Source organism: Danio rerio, chromosome 1, assembly GCF_049306965.1.
Source record: "Danio rerio strain Tuebingen ecotype United States chromosome 1, GRCz12tu, whole genome shotgun sequence".
In the NCBI taxonomy this organism is placed as follows: Eukaryota; Metazoa; Chordata; class Actinopteri; order Cypriniformes; family Danionidae; genus Danio; species Danio rerio.
This window is the reverse complement of record NC_133176.1, coordinates 51,074,967-51,086,999: the sequence shown is the minus strand read 5'-3', so window position 1 is coordinate 51,086,999 and position 12,033 is coordinate 51,074,967. Positions and strand designations below refer to the sequence as shown.

The following is a 12,033-nucleotide window of genomic DNA, read 5'->3' as shown; positions in this document are numbered from 1 at the left end:
TGTTGTAAAAATATGCTTAAATAATTAATTTTGTTGCACACAGCCTGTCAGTTTACAGAAAGCATTTTAAAACAACCATTTAACTAATCATCAGACAGCACATAACAAATCTGACCTCATATTAATTTAAGTTCGAATTTAACGCAATGCCTAATCTAATTATAAGGTCTAATTATAAAAGCTAAACTGAAGTATTCTGACGCAGGAAGAGGAAGCGAATGGATTTCTCTATTAGCTGAGCTTCTCCAAAGTATTTTTATCTCCCTGAGTGCATTATGTAAGAGAATATGCATCTACGAATTAAGGCATCCGCATGCACAAACACAATAAACATTCAAATATCCAGCCTCAGCGAGCTCCTCTGCAACTGCGGCATTGAAGTGCTATCTGCAAAGGAACAGTCCCACTTTGGGATCAGAATCCTAAAGGTCAGCGTAATAGGCCTTGGCCGTCTTTCAGTGCTCGGGTTCAGCCGCAGTGCTTGTCAAGTCATCCAGAAGTGCTGCTCCAGCATCGGCTGCCTCTTGCTTCTAATGAGGATAGTATTTCACGGACACTTTGCCGGCCAGTCTCCAATTACAAAGTGCTCCCAGTCATTTCAAGTTTCAGAGTTTGTGCATTTTTATGGTACATGAAGCAATTAGCATAAATTTGTTTACCCCAAGTGTCGGGTGAGAGGAGTTGAAAAGCATTGGCTCTTTGCGTTGCTGAATGTCCTGTTAATATAAGTAGATCAAATCTGACACGGGTAGAACAACCACAAATCTACTGTACCTTGTTGTGTAATGCCCTTATCAACACAATAGCCAATTTGGCAGGTTACAATTGTTAACAATTCATAGTTAAAATTAGTTGAATCAATATAATTCTTGAGTTTTTTGGGGGACAACTTAATTGTTTTATGTTCAATCCACTTAAATTTGTAAAAACAATTAAGTTAACTAAATCAGTGTGTGTTGGGATAACATGAAGAAATTGTGTGGAACCCAGCATATTTTACCTTAAAGTAATAGTTCGCCCAAAAATGACATTTCTGTCATCATTTATTCACTCTTTACTTGTTAATTATCTTCAGTTTTTTTTTTTTGTGAACTATTGACTTCTATAGTATTTACTATTGGCTAAAAAAAATATTGCTGCCTTAAATTTTTTTTGTTGAATCAAAATAACTTCTTAACTTGCGTCAGTCAAACTGACTAAAACTATTAAGTTAAACATTGTATAACTAAAAGTTTAGTTTAGTAACCTAATTAGCGTTAAAATATGTCAAAGCAAAAATAAAAATGGTTTGTTGTCTTGACTTTGTCATTACATTTTCTACAGTGTATAGAAGTCAATGGTTACAGGTTTTCAGCTTTTTTCAAAATATCTTTTTTTGTGTTCGACAGAAAAAAAATTGGAACCTTAGATTTTAATTTCACGTGGACTTTTGTCAAAACAGTAACTAGCCTTACAACTAGATCTCTGTGCACTATACAGTATCCTAAATTTAAGTGTTAACTGCATCAAGAACAATATCACAATAATAATAATAATAATAATAATAATAATAATAATAATAATAATAATAATAATAGAACAACCTGTTGATTTTTAAATATCAGTTTGTGCAGCCATCAAAGCTATAGCTAAACAAAAATCCTGTTAAAGTAAGATAAATCAAAGTGAATGTATAACAATGTCTTGTTTTGAGTTAAAGTTAATGATTAAGAGACAATTGTGGAAAAGACTGCTGGAGAAAGATTGAGAAATTTTGGGCAATACCGATATGACAGCATAACTGTTTTTGCAGATTTGTTGGCTGCACTTCCATGACGTGAATTTCTCCTTCCAGCACATCCCAAAAGAGCTCTAACAGACTGAAATCTGGTGGCTGTGGAGACTATGTTTGAGTTTAGAAAACTCGCTGTCATGTTCACAAAATTAAATTGAGATGATTTGAGCTTTGAGACTGGTACTAAAGCAGCTCAAAGTGGGCCAGGAAATGTCCCTCACACTATTAATACAGGGTCCAAGATGAATCTATGCTTTCATGTTGTTTACAGCAAATTCTGAGCCTTCCATCCCATTATTAGCCGAAATTGACGCAAACTCAACATCAAATCCACGCAAACTTTTTCAGATCATCTCGAACAAAAAAATGCCAAACATGCACGCTGTCAATTCTCAGAGGAGGTTGTTTTTTGTTTCATTGATTTAATTTTGTCATGTATTTTAAAAGGACATCGATTTATTTTATAGCTGTGCTAATGAAAGACGTATGACAATTCCCGATTCCTGAAGACAAAAGTACAAGCACAAGGGCTTGTGTGTTTTGGGCACAGGCTCCCAAAAATGTGTGCACCATGTGTGAGCGAGAGAAAGAGAGCACCAATCAGCCCATCGTTGTGGAGCGAGCGATGATTTCATTTTGATCAAAGTACTGGGGTTCTGCAATGAAGGCCTGTGGTTTGTTATGATTCCCCTAAAAATTCCAATTGTTAAAAAAGGACGGCAAAAAAGTAAATATTATGCTAACGTGATTTGAGTGGATAATGTTTTCCATGTAATCAGGGAAGCAATAGTGAGAATGAGTTAATTGAATTTATGAGTTCTTATTTTGTTAATATGCAGCTGAAACCCTTTACTTAAAAAATATTAACTTATATTAAATATTTAAATATTAACTGTTAATATTGACTGTTTTTTTTTTTTACTTTATTTTTTTTTTTGGACTTTGATATCTGCCCTAAAATTTTAATCTTGAGAATGTATTTGTCACGATCACCAGCGTTTTAGTCTGTGAAGATCTCTGGAGAACTACACATCTGCAGTTATATGAAATACAATTCCCAGACGTCTTTGCACTCACACACCAGTTCCTGATTCCCTCTGACACTATTCCTATTACACAGTGATGACTGATTACTAGGACTATATAAAGACAATTCATTCACACACAATCGTTGCTGAGTCTTGTAAACTGTAAGTGAGCATAATAAAGTGTTTTCTTTGTCTTGCTTGCTTTGTTTTACTGTTTACATTGTCTTGCTGCTTGTCCTGACTATTTGTCTGTCATGTGACTATGCTTTTGGATTATCTGCATTATCTATATTTTATTACAGTATAGTTTTTTATTCATTACCAATTTATGTCATGTAATGCAAATAACAATTCTGTTACAGGAATATCAAACCTAAAGTGTAATGAACAAACCTTCCCATGAACTTTATTTCAACATTTCCTCAGCCAGTATTATTTCTGATAAAGCATATGAGGTAGAAATCTGGGTTAGGAGTACCTGTTCCCAGATCAGTGGAGTGAGTATAAATAGCTTGACCTGAGATGCCATTAACAGAAGTGAATCTCAGGGGTCACATAAAACAATAATTCCAGAAAGCCAGAGAGGAGAGGAACATGCTGTGTCTTTAACAAAAGCTAATAGAATCATTCTGCTGAAATAGTATGGTGGATTTGACATATGGACTTTGTTTGGCATTGAACGTTATCTCAAACACATGACAGAAAACATGACATTTTACACTAAGCATGCTTCTTTCGGTACTGCTTTGTGGCTGTTTGTTCACCAATATTCCACATTTATCACTTCATCTTTTCTTTAAATTGAAACCTGTGCTTCCTCTTAAGAGATGTTTTTTTTCTGCATATTCCTGCACTATCAAACTAAAAAGCTAAAGTAACTCAAACCATTTGAGGAAACCGATTGAAACAAACCATTTATGTTCAAAAACTAATCCAAATGAGTAATGAACTAAATCCATTTGAGTAAACAAAGCAATTTGAGCACAGTAAAACCCAATAAATGAAGAGAACTCAAACCAACTGAGTACTGTAAAACCTAATAAGTTAAGGCAACTCAAACCATTTGAGGAAACTATGACAACAAACCATTTGAGTTACAAAAAACAAATCTATATGAGTTCTGTGAACTTACTCTATTTAAGTTAATAAAGTATTTAATTAACTAATTACCTTCAACGCTGAGTTCAAAACTCTTTTCAAATGAGTAGACTTAACTTTCAGTCAATTTTGAGTTAACAACACTCATTTCATTTGATAAAGTTGACTGTTGGGTTTTACAGTGTGAGATAGGTTTTCATCCTGTATTTATGTTCATTATTAAATAATAGAGACAAAAAATAATATACTGGTTTATCTAATAATAATAAAAATTCATTCATTCATTTATTTATTCATTTTCCTTCAGCTTAGTCCACCGTGCCACCTCATAATAATAATAATAATAATAATAATAATAATAATAATAATAATAATAATAATAATAATAGCAATAATAATAATAAACAAGTTATATATATATATATATATATATATATATATATATATATATATATATATATATATATATATATATATATATATATATATATATGTTAATCTTTAAATACATTAAAAACTAATTAATATTATTGAATTTCGCTAATGATTTATTAAGCTAGGACTTAAAATGCAAAAGTTAGTAGTATATGGGTCAATGATCTAAATAAATAAAGATCAGAATCAGAATCGGTTTTATTGCCAAGCGTGCTTTCATACACAAGGAATTTGTTTTGGCTACAGAAGCTTCCAGTGTACATAAAGTGACAAGTGACAACATGAATATGAATATGAAAAAAGACAACAAACATTAAACAGACATGCACTCAGTCAAAAAGCTCCGAATGTTGAATTGTATATACAGATTTGTTATGAACATACAAGTATTTACATATATGCACGTATATATTTATTTATTATAAATACAAGATGTTTACGCATCAAAAGTAATGAAGCTTAATTTCCCTCTAGAGCATGTGTCTATTTTATAATAAAATTTAATAATAAAAAATAAGAGTAATTCAATTTAATTTAAATTGCATTCAATAAAGGATCATTTAACTTATACTTGAAGATGAAAACATTATGTGTATGTACCAACATTATTTGTCAGGCATATTACAACAAGATTGCTCCGGTTTTCCCCACAGTCCAAAGACATGTGCTAGTTGAATTGGGTACGCTAAATGGGCCATAGTGTATGTGTGGAAATGAGAGTGTATGGGTGTTTCCCAGTCATGGCTTGCAGTTGGAAGGGCATCCGCTGTGTAAAACATGTGCTGGATAAGTTGGCGGTTCATTCCGCTAAATAATAACGGGTCTAAGCTGAAAAGAAAATGAATGAATTTTTATAAACAGTATCTGCCAAATCACTAGATGTTATCCAATTCTTAGTAAAGAACAAAATAAATGTATATAATTTTATAAATAAGTCAAAAAAGTATGTTGTTTAGCTATGGCATAAATGTAAATCTGTTGTAGTTTTATTCTCTCGAAATCTATTTCAAACATCAAATATGATCATTTTCATCCTTAAAAATCACTTTTGTAAATGTCATGTCTGTCATCTTTAATCTGCAAATCCAGCATTAACACTTTTGCTAGTTACAATAATTAAGTTAAGCTATTTACCAAATAAAGCTGAAATTATGATAAAGATATTAAAATAATTAGTAACCAAATATATAGCCACAAATGGCAAAATACAATGTAACTGAAAATATCATATACATAGTAAAATAATTGAAAACAGAAAAGTGCAGAGATATTTGTCAGTCCATGTATTTATATTTGAAGTTATAGAATAGATTGAGCTTGCATATCTTTTATGGAGAGATTTCGGATAGTCTGATACAGTGCTCAACATATATAAGTACACCTCTCACAAATCTCTCATTTAGATTAATATTTTCTATCAGAAGCTTTACAATATTATATTTGTGCAGATATTGTACATTAGATTAGTCAGTAACAAAGCTAAATGTGGAGCTAATCTAACAAAGTAACCCATGATAATGGTCCAAAATTAGTACACACAAATTTATATGCAGGAACAAATATTAAAATTTTTATTAAAAAACAGAAAATTTAAGAGAAACAAAACAATTGTTAAATTACAATATTTTGAAATGTAATATCTCTATATTTAAATATGCTCTGTGACTATTATTTTAATAAATATATCCGTTTAATCAATCTGTTTTGTTGAAATGCACCATAATATATGGCCTATATTCACTGAGAAAATTCAATCAACTGAGATGTTCGGTTTCAAAATGGGGTGTACACATTTATGTAGAGCACTGTATGTCTGTGTGATCTGTGACTGTAGTGGAGGGGCGTGACACTCACTCAAGCGCTCTTAGCTCCGCCCACTATGTAAATGAGTCAGTGTGGCGCTTGTGTCCTCGCGCTCACTCAATGAGCACTGAGGCAGGAGGAGTGTCTGACTGTTTACATCTCGTTTCGGGGGGCCGACAGATATTCTCCTCCAGCATGGTGTCGGTGTGGAATTATCGCTCTCTGGACCTTTGAGAAATAAACGCGGCGAGCGCTAAACGGTGACCCGGCTTTGAGCCATGGGAGGCCAGATAACCCGAAACGCCTTGTACGGTGAGCAACTGATCTCCAATCAACCGCTGAATGATGTTTCTTCTGTATGCCTGCTGATGATTGTGAAGAATAGATAGGTTTAATGGAAAGCGCCTGTGTGAGAGAGTCACGTAGATGGTGGTATGCTTAAAACGTAAAGCACATTCGTACACAAGTCTCTAGTTTTAACGTTGATATTATTTGTTTAGGTTTCTGGAGATTTTACGCTCTGAATATGCGAGCGCGTCTCCGCGTCCGGGGGCTTGTGCCAGTGAACGCGCGTTCTACATCAGACGTGTTTCCCCCACAGCAGCTTGAACGCGTGAGAAAGGGAAGGGAATTTGTGGGGATTCCCTCTGTTCTTGGGGAAAGGCAGGAATTACTTCGGGTTTTCCAGTGCGTTACGTTTTATTGTGGAAAAGTCCATGGAGCAGCAGCTGGCTCATAAGAGAAGCCAATAAATCAATTGATTAGGTCTTACATTAAATGCATGGTTGGGTACACAATAGACACGTCCTGAAATTCTTGTTGTGGCTGTTACATAGCCAGGTGTTGGCAGACAGGTCTAAGATGCATTCCTTGCTAAACTTGAAACTAGTATCTGGGTTAATAAAAAATGCTGGGTTGTTTTCTAATCTAATGTTGAGTCAAACCCAACCGTTGGGTTAATAAAATGTAATTTCAATTGGATTTTAAAAAATCATGTTGAGATCGTCCATACTTGACCCAAAGTTTGGGTTAAAATAACCGGATGCATATGACAATAGTTTTGTGTGTGTGTGTGTGTGTGTGTGTGTGTGTGTGTGTGTGAAGAATTCAGATTAGGCTGCACAATATTGTAAAAAATCTGATATTGCGATGTTTTATTTTTCAGCGATTAATATTGCGATATGAATACAGTTTCGATAGTTTTCTGGGGAGGCTAACAGTATTCAGGTACAGAAATAAAAAAATGCCAATGCAAAAATATTTATGTATTTCATATTTTGTCTCGTTTCTTGTTGATCAAGTAAAAATATTGTTTTGTTTTTGACTTCAGAAGAAATATGCCAAAAGTAGGAGTTTTTCCTTAAACCATGCTAAATTATCTGTCAATTTGAATACAGTTTTGCAAGACAGTTTAAATAGCTCTATTCGAGAGTTTTCTGGGGAGTCTAACAGTATTTTCAGGTACAAAAATTAAATATATTGCAATGCCAAAAAATATTTATGTATTTTATAATTTGTTTCGTTTCTTGTCCAATTTTCTTGTAGATAAAGTAAAAATATTGTTTTGTTTTCGCCTTTAGAAGAACATGCTAAATTCTCTGCCAATATGAATACAGTTTCGCAAGATAGTTTGAATAGCTCTATTTGATGGTTCTCTGAGGAGTAACAGTATGCAGGTACAGAAATTTAATAATTGCAAACTATTTATGTATTTCATCCTTTGTCACATTTCTTGTCCAAATTTCTTGTAGATCAAGTAAAAATATTTAGTTTTCGCCCTCAGAATAAATAAATCAAAATCGAGAGTTTTTTCTTAAAACATGCTAAATTCTCTGCCTTTGGGGTTATTAAAATAATCGTATTTTCACTTTGAAACGTAGATATTTGGACTAGAAACAAGACAAACAATCTAAAAAAGAAAAACTCTTAATTAAATACAATTATTCTTGGTTACGCCTCCAAACATCCTACTTTTTTGTGGCCAAACACTCCTGAAATGCTCAACCAAGGCCTTACAAAAAACATGCAAATGATAAACCTTCACTCTATTATGGTTAAACTTAGCAGTGACTCAAATTAAGATGTGTTTTAATCACAAATCAGAAGTGTTCTGTGGCTCCTTGTCAACTATAATCCAGACTAACATTGCAGACCTTGCGATGTGGCTACTGCAGATGTGCACATTGTGATATCGATGCTAAAAAGATATATTGTGCAGCCCTAAGATGGAAAAATCCAAGTGCCAACTAATATTTTCATTTCTCTGTGTTTTTATGGTAAATAATAGGTTATTATCATTTAATTAAAATATCTGAACATAAACGTTGGAGGCTGAAAAAATGCTAATTATAGAAGAAAATTCCAGATTTATACTAGTAACTATTCTATTTGAAAGTAGAATTAAAGTACTGGATGATACTACTGTATACCAAATTCAATTGTTGCCTATACTGCTATAAATGCATCTATGGTTAGCAAGCAGACTACCTACTGTACACAGACATATTCATCGTGGTTTAAATGTCACAGGTTGATCTGGTACAGGATGTTTCCGTTGGCCTGCAGGGCGATTGGCTGACAATCTTCCATGTGTCTGTGTGTGTGTGTCTGTAACTGAAACAAGCACAAAGCAGTTGGCTTATGTAAATCTCCCAGTCTTACTTTGTCTCCGACTTCAGCTCATTGGCCTGGAGTTAATCTGAACCCTTGGTGGATGTGACCCACTTGATCATTAATTCTAATTAAAGCATATACTGAATATATCACATCCGATTACATAAACAGGGACTAGAGATTTAACGGTGTGTGTAGTAACACCTGATAGTATAGAAAGTGCACTTGTTCCAAACATATAGTAAAAGAATGTTTAAATTAAAGTAAATAAATTACATTGCAAAACTGCTATGGTTGATATCAGCGCAACAGCCTGACATTTTAAAAACAAATCAGTCAGCTCCAAAATGAAAATGTAAAACAAGAAAAAAAGTATTTAGAGAGATAGTTGACCCAAAACTGAAAATGCTGTCATCATTTAAGACTTGTTTCCACTGAGTGATACAGTACAGTTTGGTATGGGTCACCTTTATCAGGCTTGTTTCTCCACTGCCAAATGGTACCCTTTTGGTAAGCGTGGTGTGCGACAGAAAGTTGTAGTAGGTGTCATTTTCGCTGGAGGAAATGTTAAAGTAAAAGCTATAAGGGTTGTTCATGTATCATATACAAAACAGATGCTTTATACACATAAATTGGCCTAATTTTATATAAATGTTAATAACTAACCTTTCTATGAACAGGATTTGATTATAGCTGCAGATCAATGATAATGCAAAATGGTGCTGTGACGTTTAACATCTGCGATTATTAAAAAAAAAAAAAACATTTATGAAAACATACAGAGCCTTACAGTCTCTGAAATGTTACCAATTACAAAAATACCCAAAACATACATTCAGGCCTTATCTGGGTTCATAAACAATATGAAACATATACAGTCAGTTAGGCATGGGGCGATAACCGTTTTTAAGGTATACCGCGGTTTGGAAAAGTCAAGGTTTTAAAACCTCCAACATTTTCTGTAAAACCGTTCCTAAGAAATGTGAAAAATGTTTTCTGTACTTTTTTTTTAATTTTTTTGTTTTGTTTTTTGGGACAAAAGTATCTCCAGCAGAAATGATATCCAAAGATGCCGTTTTAAATGTTAAAGAAATCTGTGTTTGAAACTAATGAAGACAGCAGAAGTCAATGATTCACGTTTTCAACGTGGAAATTTAATTAAAATTATATTAAAATAAATATAAAATAATATATTTTAGAAGCGTTATCACAATATCCTGATACCATAAAACCAAAATCCAAATCTTATACCGGCCCATGTCTACTAGTCATTACAAACCTCTCATCTTTATTTTTTAGGTTGCTGAAAGAATCATTTGCTCCTATGTTTTTTCAGGCTTTTTTTTTTTTAACGCGCCAATCTAACGATTGTCTGTTTCTGAAAAGATGTTGAAGCTCTTCATTAATCAAGGGCATGCTATTAAATCAGGTCGAGTTGGTTATTTTAAATAATGATGCGCACGTGAGCTCGAGAAAGTGAAACTGCACGTGCTTTTAGACGCCTCATAAACAACAGCAAGACACATGGCAGATTCTGCTCTTCTTCTTGGCTTTGTAACTGTTCATCAAGACGACGACAAAATTTGTTTAAGCTCAGGTCGATCAAGGCTCATGATTATATGTATATATTATTATGAAGTAATGTTTCGGCTGTGTATTTAAAAATGTTGCTTCCTTTGTTTACATTCTCCTGGCTTGTGCATACGCTAGTGGTGTTTCTCTGTAAACTAATAGCGTTCATCATTTGGAATGGGTACACAAAAAGTGGTATGGTACGGTTTGCTTTTTGGTATCTTTTGATAGTGGAAACGGACATAAATGGGTACCAAACCGTACTGTTCCACTTAGTAAAAATTGGCCATTGCTTATTATTACGATAATTATTGTGAAACCTCAATTGGATTTAACTGCATGAGTTGTTTTCTTCTTTTTTAACACATTTTGAAGAAGAATGTTGTAAAGCAGCAGCCATTGACATCCATAGTATCTTTTGTTCCTACAATGGATGTTAATGGCTGCTGGTTCCCAACATTCTTCCGAATATCTTCTTTTGTGTTCAACAAAAGAAAGAAATGTGAGGAAATGGTGAGGAAATGTCAATTTTTGTGGTGAACTGTCCCTTTAAGAACCATTCAAAGTCCATTTTAAAAGTGTATGCATTCATTTAAGGTCTTGAACTTGACCCTAAATATTTTTAATTGTGTATCTGAAGAGTGTTAAGAAGACAAAGGAAATGTTTGGTAGAAAACAGGATTGGGAAATGACGCAAGCCAGATTCGAACGTCATTTTCGCTTAACGTATTAAGCACATGCACCACTAGGTCACTGCTGCACCAGTTATTTTAGAAAAGAAAGGAAAAGCATGACTTATTTAAGGATGCTTGTAGGTCAAATCTTTTCAGTTCCCATTTTTCAGAGTTTTGTTTTTGCAGTTCAAGTTGCCGTAGGATGACAGCGGATACAAACTGCTTATCCGGACACGCACACCTCGCTCACCTCCGATTTTCAGTGCTTTATCTGATCATTGTATGAAACTTGAAACTGTCTAGAGAACAAGACTGTCTGGTTTGTAGTGTGTAAAAACACTGTGTGTGTTGAAGGCTGTTGGGTGTTTCTCCTGCACCTCTGGAACACATCCTGGCCTCCGAGGCAGGAAATAGATGAATAAGAAGGTTTTTTAATATAGAATGGCTGTCAAAAAGGGAACATTACAACAGTTGCTCCAGATATTTCCTACTGTCACCTCTCAGATGGAAAACAGAAGCAACACTCCACCTTAAACTGGAACAAATAGAAGTGCATATGGAAAGTTGCTACAGTAACAGTCATGTAGTTTTTTTTGGATTTCTTTTTTTAATTTACAGATTCTTTGTTCTGTTCTTTTTGTGTGTGTGTGCCGTTATGAGATTTGCATGAGTTTGCAATAATACATTTTGTGAAATTTAAAATGCATTTGGACTAGGGGGTCTACGATTGTACCGACGGGGGGAGTGACAGAGACAACTGGAGGTAAGATCCAATATGCAGGTTTATTCAGTGTCAGGCAAGCAATGGTCAAATCAGGTGTAAACAGGTATGTGCAGGCAAATACAGAATCGTAGTCAATATACAGGCAATAGGTCATAAGGCAGGTGGCTAAACAGGAGAACACAGATATACAAGGCTAGGGTAAAGCACGGATAAACAAGACAGGGAGAAACGCGTTGTAATGCAACTGAAACAGCTAACAAGACTCGGCAAACCGGATGGGTCAATAAGTGGCTTATGTATGGTGTGTTATCA

The 12,033-nt window shown here is 34.1% G+C and overlaps 1 protein-coding gene across 3 annotated transcripts in view; it reads left to right on the top strand.

Moving 5' to 3' along the window:
- Positions 1–12,033, top strand: part of neurl1aa (neuralized E3 ubiquitin protein ligase 1Aa) — a 127,359-nt gene that overhangs the window by 49,131 nt on the left and 66,195 nt on the right. The window contains exon 1 of one of the 3 annotated variants that reach the window (XM_073947022.1): positions 6,254–6,450. The exons of 1 other annotated variant lie outside the window; for it this stretch is intronic. In XM_073947022.1, the coding sequence (XP_073803123.1) occupies positions 6,417–6,450 (34 nt within the window). In that variant the 5' untranslated portion in view covers positions 6,254–6,416. Of the gene's footprint in view, positions 1–6,253; positions 6,451–12,033 lie in introns of those variants that run through there. One more of the 3 variants, NM_001077558.2, reaches the window with a different exon arrangement.